Genomic DNA, 17,660 nt, shown 5'->3' on the forward strand with positions numbered 1-17,660 from the left:
ACGAGCTGATCATTGGTTGCTTAGACAACCTTATGTAATAAATTCAATATTTAAGTGACCTTAAACAGATTAAATTCACAGGTAAATCTATAAAGAGAGAAGTTCCTGTGAGCGCTTTGTGAGGGGGCAGCGCATTTCAAACTACCAGAGTGAGAACTTCCTGTGCAGTTTCAGATGGGCCATTGCAGTGTGAATAATTCTTCCTCTCTCAGCTCCTGTTGTCCATCTCCTTACAAGGCAGTGACGGGGTGATACTAGACTATCTCTCTCCATCCTCAAGGGATTTTCATGAAGGACAAAACCATTTGTGTCACTTTCAAGGTCTAGTTCCTGCACGGCAGCCTCCTATCAAAGAGCTACAAAGGTATGAGTTCCACATTCTTCAGGGACTTTCACTGTTAGAGCATGTAGTTGTTGTAAGAGGTATAGTTTATTACTTTGATATACTTCAAGAAATTAGTGAAATTAGTTATTCTCGAATAGACATATGTCTGCCTCCTGCACAATATTTTTCTTCTGATTACAAGTTAAGAGACAGTATGAAATATAGTACCGTTTCATTATTATTATTTGTAATAAGTGACTGTTGAAGGATTTATTATCACAGGCGTTAGAATTCTACATTTCTGTATTTTATGCATCTCTGGTGCAGTATGTAGATTATCTAATTGTATATGGCAAATCTAGCATATCATCATAAACTGGGGAAGACCAGAGATCTAATATCTTAATTTTTAGTAAGGAATTTGACCGTGTTACTCAAGAAATCTTACTTAGCAAATTACTTCAAATAGTCTTGGATAAGAACATTATCACTGAATTAAAAACTGGTTGAAGTACTGTGAAAAAAAAGTGTAAAGATAAATAGAAATAGACTGAGTTTAGTGTCAGGATCTTTGTTATTTATCATTTTCATCTTCATAAATAGTCTGGAAACTGGAGTACATAGCCTATTAATGTAACGTAAACTAATGTCATGTAATTCTCAGATGATGCTAAATGGAGGATTGTTGCAAACACAAACAAGATCAGATAGATAATCCAAACCAATCTGGAAAGTTTAGCAAAATAAGCAGAACATTATATTAAAACTATAACATCTGATGTAATAATCCAACACGACTATTTAGTGTTAGGGAGAAATGGAAGCCGGTAATGATGAAAGAAATCTAGGAGTGAGAGTAGAGAACAGATTAAACATGTACTTGCAATATGTTATGTTTCCAAAAAGGTAAATAACATTTTGTGCATATGTAGATGCACTGTGTTACAGGATTGTCTCTCTATGGCTCTGATGAGAGTGTACCGAGAATACCACACTCAATTCTGTGCACTTCCATTTTGAGTCATTAGTAGTAGTATTTTATTGTTTATTTGTTGAATAGCTAGTGTATAGCTATCTGTACAGAATATAAGGGAGATGGCCAAAGATTTTCAAAAAATTCATGGAGGATAGGTCCATCAATGGCTATTAGCCAAGATGGGCAGGAATGGTGTACCTTGCCTCTGTTTGCCAGAAGTTGAGAATGGGTGACAGGGAATGGATCACTTGATGATTACCTGTTCTGTTCATTCCCTCTGAAGTACATGGCATTGGTCACTGTCGGAAGATAGGATACTGGGTTAGATGGACCTTTGGTCTGACCAAGTATGGCCGTTCTTATGATCTTATGGTCTTAAAAATGGGTGTCTGAAGTTAGGTTCCTAAATTAATATATAGGCATCTGAAAGTAGATTTATGTTCAAAAATAGTGAGCACCCATCAGCCCCTCTGAAGTCTATGGTTAGTACTGGGTGCTAAGCACTTTTGAAAATCTGGCTGCTTAAATAGGCACCCACACATAGACTTGGAAGCTTAATGTTTAGCACCAATTTTTGAACATTTTGGCCATGGTCCCTAATCCAAAGATTTAGATAAAGATGGCTTTTAAAAAAATAATTTAAAAAAAGGCAGAAAGTGATTGGAAGTTTTGAAGGAATTCAGAGAAAAGACATGAACTTTATTAAAGGGGCTGGAGGGATTGACTTATAAATAAAAGAAGGAAGAACTAAGTGTGTATAATGAACTTTGTGCAAACCATAACTAAAAGGGGATAACACAATAACTGTTCAGAAATATTGAAAGTGTATCAGCATCAAAGAGGAAATGGATTGCTCAGAATGGTGTGAGGTTGTAGATCTAAGTGTAAAGGGAGGGAGGTAAGACAAAAATGTTTCCCAAGGTAAGGGGTGGAAATCCCTCTGCAAGAAACATTTAAAATTAGACTAGATAAAGTGCTAGACAGAATCCTACGATAAACATATGAAAGTATAAGCCCCAGTCTGTTTTCAATGCAGGATTGTATAGACCATGAGGGGGGGGAAGAGGGTCTCTATTTCACCAACTAGAGAAGGGAAGCAATCTCCAGGTCCAAGTCCCTTTTCATCCCCTTCTTTATTGTTTACAACAATGAGAACAAACAAAAATGAGAAAAATAAACACAACTGAAAACACTGCTCATAATCCCCAGAGGCTTCCCTGCCATGTGAGAGTCACGGATCTCTTAACCGTTCCAGTCTGCTGCATTATCCTTGTTACAGACTCCCAAAGGATGAAATAAATGACATTAATATGGGACGGACATCTTCACTTCTATCTCTGCAGCATGAGACCACATTCTGACCTCTTTTGGACTGTGTAAATCTGGAGTTACTCCAGTGATTACCATGGAATTATGCCAGATGCACACAGGGCTGTCTCAGAGCCTAACGTGGTCCCATGACTCTGTACTCGAACTCAATGTGCATAGTACTAAAGGATATCACACAAGGGGAGGAGCAGATGGAGGAGGTGTGCCAATCAAGTGTCAGTTCTTGGAGGCACTGGGGTATAAAGTTCTGTTCCTAAATCCATATATAGGTACCTAAAGGTGGGATTTTTAACAAAAGTGCCTAAATGATTTAGGTGCACAATCCCTATTAAAGTCAATGGTATAAATCAGGGCCTCTAGAAACCTAAAGGGAGAGCAGAGAGGGGCACCCCTTGTAATATTGAACATGTATGATATATGCTGTAAGCATTTCCCCCAGCACAGCCATCCCTGTCAGCAAGGGGAGGGGGCCACAATCCAGTTCCCGCATTATCGAGAAATTGTCTTGACTGGGGGCTCTTTTGCTACTGGCAGAGCTAACTGCTGCCACTAATGATTGAGTTCTCCAGCATTATGAGCCAGATTGTGTCCACCCTCCCTTCACTGCCAGAGCAAATGAAATTGTAGCTCTATCTTTTAAACTCCTAAATATGTCCCCACAGGGTTTTATTTATTTGTTTGTTTTTCTTTTCTGAATCCCTCTAGTTTGTCAGTGTGAATTAATGTGTTCCCCATTCAGAACTATGTGCCACATTCCCAGTGCAGTGAGAAGGAGACTTGGTTCTTCCAAACCCTCAGTTATTCTGCTATTAGAATTGACGATTGCTGTTGTTCTTCCTTAGTACATATATTAGTTTCCATCTGATCCCATTTTTCATCTCACTCTACTGAATCCAACCTTTCTATCGCAGAATGCAACAGAAATGAGTGAGCAGGCAGTGACCTATGTAGAACTGAAATTTCAAACTCTTTCCAAGGAGCAGAAGAAAAAAACACCTAAGAACACCAGGGACAAAGGTGCGGTATGTTTATAAGCATTTGAGAACATATCTGCTATTACTGATATTTTATTTTCCATGTTAAATCTCTTCCTTGAGCTGTACACATAGTACCTGATCTTATCTACTTATATTATTAGCTTTTTCTTCAGTGTCAGGCACAGTTATTTTAGTAATTTGTTAACATCTGTCACGCACTGAAATGCTCCTAGAATGGTACACTGTATTCGGGCATGGGGAGCAAAAGTTATCGTACCTTCGGACCCCTGGAACACAGTTCTGTGATTGTGTTATCGCAAACCATTCCATGTCAATGGCTGTTGTTGATTTGCCCTGTGTTCAAGGAGACATGGTCTCTTTAAGTGCCTTGTGCCTTGTGGTTGGAGGATCAAAAAAGGTGACGTGTGAATTCTTCTTTCCTTTCTGAAACCTATTTGTATGTGAATAAATTACCATTTTTTCTATGCTTTGTCTTCAAAATCATGAAGTCATGGCTGATCCTTAATTGTCCACATTTATTTACTATCCCAGAACCTTATGATCATTCCTGTCCAGCAGAGAAATTCCTGAGCTACAGAGGATTTCCACTGAGCATCCAAGAAGTTGAGCAGTTAGTTTTTGAGAAGATGTCATTTAAAAATGCTTTTTAAAAAACAGAAAAAAATGGGCTCCATCTAGAAGAGCATAATGCCAAGTACCATGTTTCCTCTGAAATCAATTGTAAAACATCCATTGTCTTCAATGGGAGCAGAAGCCAGTTTTAAATCAAGGAAATAGCACTGGAAATGTTTAATGAGTTTATAAATATGTTTAGTAGATCACAGTTCAATTTGTTTTGAAGTACGTAAAATAAAATTTTACATTTCAAGCTTGTCATTAACAGAATGCATGAGTCAAGGGTAGTCGAACAGATACATTATCTTAACTGGATATTTCCATAACTTTTAATGCTTAGCTTTTTAACTGTAATTTTCTGATTATAGTGTATGTGCAAAGGGTTATATAAGTCACTTGAACAACTTTAAATGTAACAACACTTTTGGGTGAGACTCTAAATAGGAATTAGATATTGGAAAAAAGGTGATAAGATGCATGTACTGAATTTACAGATGTTGGTTGTTTGATCCCAGTACACTGACAGGCTCCTGCAGACAATTTGGGACAAAACCTTTTAATACCAAAGTTCTGCCATGTCCTACATACTGCAATGATAGTTTTATAGTTCTATAGATTGTAATCAGATCTGTCCACTTTTGTCAGTACAATGAATGAAATTCACTGTTTCTATGCTATAACCCACTAGAAATAAATGAGGAGGTGGTGACCTACCCAGAACTGAAATTCCAGAATGCTTCTGAGCAGCGGAGGAGACAAAGGACTACGAACCCCCAGGGCAAAGGTACTGTGTGCTACATGCTGCTGACTCCACACATACTACTATTTAACTGTCCATCATCTAACGCCTTCCTTGAACTGGATGAGATCATTAAAAGCAAAACTCCATATAAAGAATCAGGATTTAAATACCCAAAATCAAGACAATCAATGGCTAAGATGCCACAAGCGTCATCCACCTGGCTTCCTTGCACATTCTTTATATTAAGATATAAAATTAATCCTTAGAAATAAATTCAGAGCAGTGCTATGTATCTGTGTAATACAGGGAATTAGGCCAGATTGTTCTCAGCTGCTGTATGAATGTTTGCAGGGAGAGGAGCAGAGGGTACTAGGCATGCCCTGCCTTCTATCCCCAAATGCATTGGCCAGATATTTTCTTCCCAGCTGCAGGGATTTTTCCCTCCTAGAACATACAGAGGCATTGGCCACCCCAAAGTGGATGGAGGGAGAAATACAACTATGGCCTTATCTAGCCCCCACCACCAGAGCCAGCGCTAGACATAAGCAGACTAAGCAATTGCTTAGGTCCCTGACCAGCTCTATGGGGTCCCTATTCACTTTTTATTATAAAAAATTTCCTGATTTAGACTTAGGGCATAAAATATTCCTGTTTAGAGCCCACAATGGACTAGCACCATCACTGCCTCCCCCACGAGGTAACACAAGGGAGCAGCTCCACCATCCTATAAGATGGTGCAGTGAGTGCTCTCCCCTTGCACACTTGAGAGCTCGGGGAGGGACTGTGCCTTAGGAGACATAATCCCCACCTAGACTTTCTGCTGGCAGGGGCTCCACACTGGCCCAACATGGGGCTGTCCTAAAAGGCACAGTTGAGCCCTTAATGCTATTTTTAAGGTGCCCTTGAAAGTGGAATTCCCAAGAGGGAAGAGGGAGCCTTTTTAGTCTTCCTAGAACTCCTTGTTCTGAGCCTCCTTATCCTTACCCCACATTAATGAGTGTACACGGTACTAGCAGTGAATGAACATAATGCTTCCCCTCTTTTATAAACCGCTTCATAGAAGCAGTTTGGACCACTGCACAGGGCTTCTAACTGGCAGCCAGGAGAGTTGGGTTTATTCACTTTCTTGGTAAGCCTGGGAAAGCACTTCACCTCTCTCTGTTTCAATTTCCCCATCTGTAAAATGGGGATAATAGTTTCCTATCTTTTTAATTGCTACAGTTGAAAAGTTCCATATAAGTGCGAAGGTGGAAGGAATATACCTTAATGGTGTTCTATTAGGACCCCAGAACACAGTTCTGTTGCCATCAAGTTTCATATAAAACAGTCTGCCTCCTTACTAAGGCTTTGTTAAGGCTAGATCCTGTTCTCTGGATATCTTGACCTGTATAACTTTGAACAGGGCAAGAGTTTTCATTCCACAGTTCAAGAGCCCTAACAACTTGTTCTGACAAATCTGAATATAGGTATAGGTGAAGGTAGGGGGAGGAGAATGAATACTTGTGTGTGGTTTAGCTGCATTTCACTAACACAGAGAATATGAATTGCTTATGCCTAGTTTGGGATTTAAAAGCCTTCCCCCCTATAATTCTGTACTTCTCCCTTTTCTCTCTCTCAGATTCCTCTGCTCCATCTCCTGCATGGAGGCTTATAGCAGGGATTTTGGGGATCTTCTGTTTGGCTTTGCTCATAGCAGTGGGGGTTTTGGCTGCAAATTGTAAGCTTGAGCAAAGAAGATATTGAGCACCAGATTCTGTGCTGACATACAGTAACTCTTTGCTTAACTTTGTAGTTATGTTCCTGAAAAATGCTACTTTAAGCGAAACGATGTTAAGCTAATCCAATTTCCCCATAAAAATTAATGTAAATGGCGGGGTTAAGTTCCAGGGAAATTTTTTTTGCCAGACAAAAGACTATATATATATATATATATATATATATATATATATATATATATATATATATACGTGTGTGTACACACATATACACAGGTTTCAGAGTAGCAGCCGTGTTAGTCTGTATTCGCAAAAAGAAAAGGAGTACTTGTGGCACCTTAGAGACTAACAAATTTATTAGAGCATAAGCTTTCGTGAGCTACAGCTCACTTCATCGGATGCATTTGGTGGAAAAAACAGAGGAGAGATTTATATACACACACACAGAGAACATGAAACAATGGGTTTATCATACACACTGTAAGGAGAGTGATCACTTAAGATAAGCCATCACCAACAGCGGGGGGGGGGGGAAGGAGGAAAACCTTTCATGGTGACAAGCAGGTAGGCTAATTCCAGCAGTTAACAAGAATATCAGAGGAACAGTGGGGGGTGGGGTGGGAGGGAGAAATACCATGGGGAAATAGTTTTACTTTGTGTAATGACTCATCCATTCCCAGTCTCTATTCAAGCCTAAGTTAATTGTATCCAGTTTGCAAATTAATTCCAATTCAGCAGTCTCTCGTTGGAGTCTGTTTTTGAAGCTTTTTTGTTGAAGTATAGCCACTCTTAGGTCTGTGATCGAGTGACCAGAGAGATTGAAGTGTTCTCCAACTGGTTTTTGAATGTTATAATTCTTGACGTCTGATTTGTGTCCATTCATTCTTTTACGTAGAGACTGTCCAGTTTGGCCAATGTACATGGCAGAGGGGCATTGCTGGCACATGATGGCATATATCACATTGGTAGATGCACAGGTGAACGAGCCTCTGATGGTGTGGCTGATGTGATTAGGCCCTATGATGGTATCCCCTGAATAGATATGTGGACAGAGTTGGCAACGGGCTTTGTTGCAAGGATAGGTTCCTGGGTTAGTGGTTCTGTTGTGTGGTGCGTGGTTGCTGGTGAGTATTTGCTTCAGATTGGGGGGCTGTCTGTAAGCAAGGACTGGTCTGTCTCCCAAGATCTGAGAGAGCGATGGCTCGTCCTTCAGGATAGGTTGTAGATCCTTGATGATGCGTTGGAGGGGTTTTAGTTGGGGGCTGAAGGTGATGGCTAGTGGCGTTCTGTTGTTTTCTTTGTTGGGCCTGTCCTGTAGTAGGTGACTTCTGGGTACTCTTCTGGCTCTGTCAATCTGTTTCTTCACTTCAGCAGGTGGGTACTGTAGTTGTAGGAATGCATGATAGAGATCTTGTAGGTGTTTGTCTCTGTCTGAGGGGTTGGAGCAAATGCGGTTATATCGTAGCGCTTGGCTGTAGACAATGGATCGAGTGGTATGATCTGGATGAAAGCTAGAGGCATGTAGGTAGGAATAGCGGTCAGTAGGTTTCCGATATAGGGTGGTGTTTATGTGACCATCGCTTATTAGCACCGTAGTGTCCAGGAAGTGGATCTCTTGTGTGGACTGGTCCAGGCTGAGGTTGATGGTGGGATGGAAATTGTTGAAATCATGGTGGAATTCCTCAAGAGCTTCTTTTCCATGGGTCCAGATGATGAAGATGTCATCAATGTAGCGCAAGTAGAGTAGGGGCATTAGGGAACGAGAGCTGAGGAAGCGTTGTTCTAAGTCAGCCATAAAAATGTTGGCATACTGTGGGGCCATGCGGGTACCCATCGCAGTGCCGCTGATTTGAAGGTATACATTGTCACCAAATGTGAAATAGTTATGGGTCAGGACAAAGTCACAAAGTTCTGCCACCAGGTTAGCCGTGACAGTATCGGGGATACTGTTCCTGACGGCTTGTAGTCCATCTTTGTGTGGAATGTTGGTGTAGAGGGCTTCTACATCCATAGTGGCTAGGATGGTGTTTTTAGGAAGATCACCAATGGACTGTAGTTTCCTCAGGAAATCGGTGGTGTCTCGAAGATAGCTGGGAGTGCTGGTAACGAAGGGCCTGAGGAGGGAGTCTACATAGCCAGACAATCCTGCTGTCAGAGTATGAACAAGAGGCTACTAGGCAGCTCTCCAACACCACTTTCTACAAGCCATTACCCTCTGATCCCACTGAGAGTTACCAAAAGAAACTACAGCATTTGCTCAAGAAACTCCCTGAAAAAGCACAAGAACAAATCCGCACAGACACACCCCTGGAGCCAGGACCTGGGGTATTCTATCTGCTACCCAAGATCCATAAACCTGGAAATCCTGGACGCCCCATCATCTCAGGCATTGGCACCCTGACAGCAGGATTGTCTGGCTATGTAGACTCCCTCCTCAGGCCCTTCGTTACCAGCACTCCCAGCTATCTTCGAGACACCACCGATTTCCTGAGGAAACTACAGTCCATTGGTGATCTTTCTAAAAACACCATCCTAGCCACTATGGATGTAGAAGCCCTCTACACCAACATTCCACACAAAGATGGACTACAAGCCGTCAGGAACAGTATCCCCGATACTGTCACGGCTAACCTGGTGGCAGAACTTTGTGACTTTGTCCTGACCCATAACTATTTCACATTTGGTGACAATGTATACCTTCAAATCAGCGGCACTGCGATGGGTACCCGCATGGCCCCACAGTATGCCAACATTTTTATGGCTGACTTAGAACAACGCTTCCTCAGCTCTCGTTCCCTAATGCCCCTACTCTACTTGCGCTACATTGATGACATCTTCATCATCTGGACCCATGGAAAAGAAGCTCTTGAGGAATTCCACCATGATTTCAACAATTTCCATCCCACCATCAACCTCAGCCTGGACCAGTCCACACAAGAGATCCACTTCCTGGACACTACGGTGCTAATAAGCGATGGTCACATAAACACCACCCTATATCGGAAACCTACTGACCGCTATTCCTACCTACATGCCTCTAGCTTTCATCCAGATCATACCACTCGATCCATTGTCTACAGCCAAGCGCTACGATATAACCGCATTTGCTCCAACCCCTCAGACAGAGACAAACACCTACAAGATCTCTATCATGCATTCCTACAACTACAGTACCCACCTGCTGAAGTGAAGAAACAGATTGACAGAGCCAGAAGAGTACCCAGAAGTCACCTACTACAGGACAGGCCCAACAAAGAAAACAACAGAACGCCACTAGCCATCACCTTCAGCCCCCAACTAAAACCCCTCCAACGCATCATCAAGGATCTACAACCTATCCTGAAGGACGAGCCATCGCTCTCTCAGATCTTGGGAGACAGACCAGTCCTTGCTTACAGACAGCCCCCCAATCTGAAGCAAATACTCACCAGCAACCACACACCACACAACAGAACCACTAACCCAGGAACCTATCCTTGCAACAAAGCCCGTTGCCAACTCTGTCCACATATCTATTCAGGGGATACCATCATAGGGCCTAATCACATCAGCCACACCATCAGAGGCTCGTTCACCTGTGCATCTACCAATGTGATATATGCCATCATGTGCCAGCAATGCCCCTCTGCCATGTACATTGGCCAAACTGGACAGTCTCTACGTAAAAGAATGAATGGACACAAATCAGACGTCAAGAATTATAACATTCAAAAACCAGTTGGAGAACACTTCAATCTCTCTGGTCACTCGATCACAGACCTAAGAGTGGCTATACTTCAACAAAAAAGCTTCAAAAACAGACTCCAACGAGAGACTGCTGAATTGGAATTAATTTGCAAACTGGATACAATTAACTTAGGCTTGAATAGAGACTGGGAATGGATGAGTCATTACACAAAGTAAAACTATTTCCCCATGGTATTTCTCCCTCCCACCCCACCCCCCACTGTTCCTCTGATATTCTTGTTAACTGCTGGAATTAGCCTACCTGCTTGTCACCATGAAAGGTTTTCCTCCTTCCCCCCCCCCCCCCGCTGTTGGTGATGGCTTATCTTAAGTGATCACTCTCCTTACAGTGTGTATGATAAACCCATTGTTTCATGTTCTCTGTGTGTGTGTATATAAATCTCTCCTCTGTTTTTTCCACCAAATGCATCCGATGAAGTGAGCTGTAGCTCACGAAAGCTTATGCTCTAATAAATTTGTTAGTCTCTAAGGTGCCACAAGTACTCCTTTTCTTTTCACATATACACAGAATAAGTTTTAAACAATTTAATACCGTACACAGCAATGATGATTGTGAAGCTTGGTTAAGGTGGTGGAGTCAGAGGGTGGGATATGTCCCAGGGAATGCCTTATTGCTAAATGATGAACCAGCACTCAGCTGAGCCCTCAAGGGTTAACATATTGCTGTTAATGTAGCCCCACACTCTACAAGGCAGCAGGAATAGAGGGAGGGGAGACAGCATGACAGAGAGAGACTGAGACACACACCATGTGTGAGAGAGAAAGAGAGATGTGCATTGCACCTTTACGTACGCTGACCCCACTCTAAGTACATTGACTTTTTAAGTAGATCAGCAAGTTGAGACAGCAGCTGCTGCCAGCAAGCTCCCTCCATCCTGAGACCTGTCATGTCCCCCCTGCTCTGTGGAGATGGCCCAATGGGGTAAAGGAGCAGGGGTCAGGAGCAGGGAGAAGGGGATACTCTGACATTAGCACCCCTCTTCCCCCCATCTTGCACAGCAAGCAGGAGGCTCCCTGGAGCAGCTCCAAGGCAGAGGGCAGGAGCAGCACACGGCAGTGGGGGGAGGGACAGCTGAACTGCCTGGCAATTGATAACCTGCTGGGCGGCTGCTTCACAGGGAAGTTAGGGAAGCTGATAGGGGGGCTGCCGGTCCACCTTGGTTCCAAGCCCCCACCAGCTAGCTCCAACGGGCTGCTCTTTCTGCAAGCAGTGGACAAAGCAGGCAGCTGCCAAACAACGTTATAAGGGAGCACTGACCAACTTTAAACAACCATGTTCCCTAATTGATAAGGTAACAATGAAACAACGTTAACCAGGACGACTTTAAGTGAGGAGTTACTGTACTCCTTGTTTCAGAGTAGCAGCCATGTTAGTCTGTATTCGCAAAAAGAAAAGGAGTACTTGTGGCACCTTAGAGACTAACAAATTTTTTTTTTAATTTTATTTTAATTTGTTAGTCTCTAAGGTGCCACAAGTACTCCTTTTCTTTGTACTCCTTGTGTAACTGCTGGAGAGTAAATTTCATGAGGTGTAAGTCAGTAAAGAGCTGCAATGCTTAGCTCCTCTGAAAATCAGGCCACTTATTTAGATGCCTAATTATGGCTTTAGGGGGCTTGGCATGGACACCAGCTGGATTCTTTCACATTCTCTCCCTCACACACACCCAAACCGGGGATCCCCTTTGCAGAGTTTCCAGAGACAACTGCAGCTGACAAGCCTCTGGCATAACAACCCCAACTGGCTACCTCTCCCTAGAGTTGGAAGGGGCAGAGGGTCCTCCAGAACAAATATGAAGCACAGACTTTCTGTTGGACCCCTGCAGAATCATAAATCTGGGGTCTAAACCACTGGCTTCAGCCTCATGGTCCAAAACACATCCCCTGGTGTGAGCATTCCTCTGGGCTGATACTCTCATTGAATTTCCTGTCCACAGTGTAAGGTCTTCCTTACAAAGATTCCAGGGCTTTTCACTTACCACTTTCTTCCTAAGTATCTGATTTTTCTGTTTTGAAGTCTTACTTGGAAAATGGGATTTTTCTGCTTTGTGGTCACTGCAAACGTTACCTGTGTTCAACCCAGATGTTGGAAATCAGGAGCTTTTCAATTGCTATATTCTGTAACTCTTTAGAGAGTCAAAATTTTCAACCAGACAGTGTTTTGTTAAGGGGGTTAAGTTCAAAATGTTAATTTTAAGATGACTTTTAACAAGAAAAAGTATCTGACATGTTACATATAACATAATATGTTCTAATAATATAACAGACATTCTGTCCGATGGCATAACTACAGGTAGAACTTGGTCCTTTGTGTCCCTATAAGGCACAATATAAAACTGTGTTGCAATTTACTTTTAAGGGGTACATCATATTGTTATAGTACTTTGGCTTTCAGTTTTTCAGATCTCCCTTGTACCATGTAGACAGCACGATAACCTCACCCAGCACCAGGAAATTACCCAAGGTAAGAACAGAAACCTGCCAATGGCCTTGAACAGGAAAGATACACGTCAATTGACTTCAGGAGGGCAATTTTTTTCTATGTGCTGTAACTTTAGACTGAAATAATTTCATATTGAATTCCCAACACTGTTGCTACATTGATGGATATCAGAGTATGACATTTTGGTTCATTAGATTCTAGTTCTTTTTATCCTTATTTACCAAAATTTTACATTCACTGAAAAACTCAGAAGCGAGTCTTAAGGGAACATAAGGGAGGCTAAGCTGGTTTAAGTCACATGTTGAAAGCCCACCAGAGAGGAGTGTAGGAAGAAAAAAACTATTAACAGGAGGGAATAATACAATCACAGAAATGTAGATCGGGGAAGGACCTCAAGCAGTCATTTATTCCAGTCTCCTGCACTGAGGCAGGTCCAAATATATCTAGATCATCCCTGACCGGTGTTTGTCTAAACTGTTCTTAAAAACCTCCAAAGATGAGGATTCCACAACCTCCCTTGGAAGACAATTGCAGTGCTTTAAAATCCTTATACTTGGAAAGCTTTTTTTCTAACCCTAAACCCAATTCTCCCTCTTGTTGCAGATTAAATTGATTACTTCTTGTCACCTCCCAGTCTTCTCTGCTGTACATTAAGCATGCAGTCTTTTCAACTTTTCTCATATGTCAGATTATCATTTTTGATGCTCTCCTCTGGACTCCCTCCAATACGACCACATCTTTCCGAAATGTGGCACCCAGAAATGGACATCAGACTCAAACTGAGGCCTTACCAGTGCTGAATACAGAGGGACAGTTATCTCTGATGTCTTACATATGACACATGTTAATACACCCAAAAATTATATTAAAATTATTTTGTAACTCCATCACACTGGGGGCCCATATTCAATTTGTGATCCACTATAAACTCCAGATCGCTTTCAGCTGGTTCCCAAGGCAAGAAAAAAATCTGTGCCTTGTGGAAGTTTTAACCTAAGCTGGTCAAAATAAGTTTAGGGGGTCTTTCATGCAGGTCCCCACATCTGTACCCTAGAGTTCAGAGTGGGGAAGGAACCTTGACATCCCCTGGGGAAAAAGAAACAAACATGATTTGTATGTAAAATCAAAGTGATGTAGGCATAGTAATAACTACTTTATTTGCTATAGAACAAGAGTCCTCATGCCAGCATCAAAATATGAGCAACCATGTGAATTTCAAGATTGTTTGTGATGCACTTGACTCAAAATCAAACTACAACAGAAAATATATTATTACAAATTGAACTTAATACTTCTAATAAAGTAACATCTAGAGGCCCCAATCAGGTATAGGCCTCCGTTATATTAGATGTTGTAAAAACACACCATAAGAGACTGTCCCTATGTGAGAGAGATGACAAACTTAATACAAACAAAGCATAATAAGTAAATTAAACAGTCAAGTGGAAGGAATTGGGGAGGAAGGACAAGGGTAACAGTAACAGAAGAAAGATAAATTGTATTTTTTTTTCAAGGGTGGAAGTTTCTTTGTCCAGAAAATTGGTTTCCCCATGGAGAGAAATGTTATAACTTTTCTACTGAATCCAAACCTTGGCTGGAAAGTCAAAAGGCCTGCTCTTCTCATGGCTCCAGACTCCTCCTGATAGAAAACAAAGAAGAGCTGGTAGAGTATCTTTCTCTTTGGAAACCTACATATTCAAAACAGCTGATAGAAGATTTGTGAGTGAAAAGAGGATTGTGGAAAATGAGATTTGGCTTCATTTGTACCTTGCTTTATGATGATTTTTTTACTTGAAGGCAAATTACCTCACACCTCCTCTTCTCTCCCCAGTATTAGAGCCATAACTGAACCCTAAATTAATTTAAAAGGCACCTGATAAAAGCAAAACCCCAATGTCCCCTGTATTTTTCATATTTATAGTACATCTATTACTGTAGCATAAGAAAAACCTGTACATCACTCCGGGCATTTTCCTCTGTCTCAGAAGTGAGCTAGGGGAGGTATTGTCCTCTAGACAAGAGAGTAAATAGCAATTAACCAACAAAGAAAGCTGTCACAATTTCTACAGCAAACACTTGTGAAGGAAATGAAGAATGTGATCAGGTTGGTTAATGGGGCTGATCAACCATGAGTAAGGCCCTACCAAATTCATGGTCCATTTCACTCAATTTCACAGTCATTGGATTTTAAAAATACTAAATTTCATGATTTCAGCTATTTAAATCTAAACTTACCCAGTGTTGTAATTGGTGGGGCCCTGACCCAAAAAGGACTCATGGGGGAGTCGCAAGGTTATTGTAGGTGGGGGTTGCAGTACTGCTACCCTTACTTCTGCGCTGCTGCTGGCGGTGGCGCTGCCTTCGGAGCTGGGCAGCTGGAAAGCGGCAGCTGCTGGCCGGGATCCAAGCTCTGAAGGCAGAGCCACCGCCAAGAGCAGCGCAGAAGTAAGGATGGCATGGTGTGGTATTGTCACCCTTATTTCTGTGCTGCTGCTGGTGGGACGCTGCCTTCAGAGCTGGGTGCCCGGCCAACAGCCTCCACTCTCTGGCTGCCCAGCTCTGAAGGCAGAGCAAAAGTAAGGGTGGCAATACCGCGACCCACCTAACAAAACATTGCGACCCCCCTGCAACTCCCCTTTGGTCAGGACCCACAGTTTGAGAAATGCGGTATCCCCCATGAAATCTGTGTAGCATAGAATAAAAGCACACAAAAGACCAACTTTCATGGGGGAGGCCAGATTTCATGGTCCGTGATTCAGTTTTCATGGCCGTGAATTTGGTAGGGCCCTAACCATGGGGCTACCTCTGGACATAGGGACCTGTTAACCACATCACTGTACCTAATATCCATACAGTTGTAAAATGACAAATATCTGATGTACATACACCCATGAAATGAGCAGGGAAAGGAATGAACTGGCTTTGTCTTTGTACAGGACTTCATTAGCCCCCTTGCAACTTCTCACTGGATAGGATTGTCACGTGAGAAGACCGACAGACCGTGGATGTGGGGGAATGGCACAGCTTTCTCCACTGACTGGTAAGTTCCAGACACAACTAGAAACTTCTAATTTCAATGAAGTGAATTGACAGTGCTATGACAGACAGAAACCCAAGCTTCAGTAAAAAGGAGTGCAGTATGTTATCACTGAAATGTATTTTTAAATTCTATGGGGGCCCAAATCAGCAGAGGATGGTGCAAGTCAAGGTTGAGATGTATTGATCAAAAGAAACACCAAAAGTGGAGGGGAAGCGGGTGCTGCAGGTCAAGAATGAAGTGCATTGGCACAACTGAGGGCAGTAGAAATTCAAGAAAAAAGAAGAGTAGAGAGGAGGTTGTGTCATGGCTGAGGTGCACTGGCAGTTAAGTGAAAAGTTTGCACAGCATGTGATGCACTACTCCTGACTTTAGCCAATGCAATTATTTCCTCAAATTCATAAATACCAAATTTCTGATGATTTTTTTAATAATGGCCACTCTGCTTCTCCACAATTGTTTTGTTATTATTAAAATTATTTGTTTTTGCCATATGTTTAAGTTACAGACATTTTAACCTTTGAAAAAATAAGCTAGTAATAAAGATATAACTAGAATGACTTGAAGTAACATTTTATTCTACATAGGTTTGCAGTAAAGAAAGGATACATTGATGGAAACTGTGCATATGTCACAGGTCAAGAGCTCTCCTCTGGTCCATGCAAATATGGAAAGCGCTATATTTGTGAGCAACTAGTTCTTTGGCCAAAGCCTGAGATATAGGCATGAGATGGATCATGGAAACCATGAAATCTGGGGCATCCCAAACACCCTGACAAATATCCCCCAATAAATACTACCACTCTCATCTTTTCCTCTTCAGAGGCTATGTTCATATTATAAAATTGTAACACATTTTGCTGTGACCACATATTGTTCATGAGTCTGTCTCAAAAGGAGCTGGGAATGGCCACTCAGAGTAAAAAGCAGATAGTTAAATCTAATAAACCACATGTCTTTTGGATACTCACAGCCGATCAGAGCCCTCCCACTAGAACCTGGTTTCTTTTTCCTTGTCCAGTTCAATGATAGTGAACTAATTACTGTTTTAAAATAAACTATCTGGTTCAAATAGTTTTCTTTCAATAAACTGTTAAAAAAATCTGATTTAGTTGCCACCTTTTATTTTATTTTTTTAGTTTTTTGCATTTCAATCAGTCACAGAAAAATTGTCATGATGAAGCAATACAAATACAAGGCCTACATTGATCAAACTACAAATACTTTTTGGGGAAAATAGTTTGAAGGAGTTCTTGAAAAGTGTGGTGGGATGGACTGAGATGGATGTGAGGGGCAATCAATATCCCTGTCCATGGGGCCAACACAACACAGGTAAAACCACCTGACCCACCCACTTCCCCCTTTCCTCCATCCAGCTGCTCAAATCACTAAGCAAACCTATAGGTGCATCATGAACAAGATGAGAGCAATGGAGAAGCCCTTCTGTGAGCTGTTGTAATCACCAGTGAAGAGGTTCTCATTGACATCACTGAATAATTAAACATGCTGTTATACAAAGTACACAATTTGGGAGAGGATCCCACTTCTATACCATATTTCATGCACTGGGCATGGTCAAAAGGGATGTTCCTTAACTTCACCACCTCAAGCCCAGTAAGCTCTCCCTGGTGTGAAGGTATCCTTACACCTCATGACGCAATCAGTCTCCCTTTGTCCCCATTGGAGAAATGTTCATGCCAAGAACACTATGGTCTCCCTAGCCCACTTGTTACACA

General features: G+C 41.9%; 1 protein-coding gene and 1 long non-coding RNA gene across 2 annotated transcripts; both read left to right on the top strand.

Annotated features, from left to right (window-relative positions):
• The first annotated feature begins 228 nt into the window (after window positions 1-228).
• LOC122457790 lies at window positions 229-5,050 on the top strand. The gene is made up of 4 exons (XR_006277464.1): window positions 229-364; window positions 3,542-3,647; window positions 4,738-4,743; window positions 4,932-5,050. It is a non-coding gene; the product is annotated as an uncharacterized LOC122457790 (long non-coding RNA).
• A 928-nt stretch (window positions 5,051-5,978) lies between these two features.
• On the top strand, window positions 5,979-16,952 carry LOC119848448 (natural killer cells antigen CD94-like). The gene is made up of 6 exons (XM_043506149.1): window positions 5,979-5,991; window positions 6,604-6,702; window positions 12,840-12,908; window positions 14,402-14,550; window positions 15,824-15,927; window positions 16,512-16,952. Exons 1-6 carry the CDS (start codon window positions 5,979-5,981, stop codon window positions 16,645-16,647), a joined length of 570 nt encoding a protein of 189 aa, XP_043362084.1. The 3' UTR covers window positions 16,648-16,952.
• Window positions 16,953-17,660: the final 708 nt, after the last annotated feature.

The sequence above is a fragment of the Dermochelys coriacea genome, chromosome 1 (genome assembly GCF_009764565.3).
Source record: "Dermochelys coriacea isolate rDerCor1 chromosome 1, rDerCor1.pri.v4, whole genome shotgun sequence".
Taxonomy (NCBI): domain Eukaryota; kingdom Metazoa; phylum Chordata; order Testudines; family Dermochelyidae; genus Dermochelys; species Dermochelys coriacea.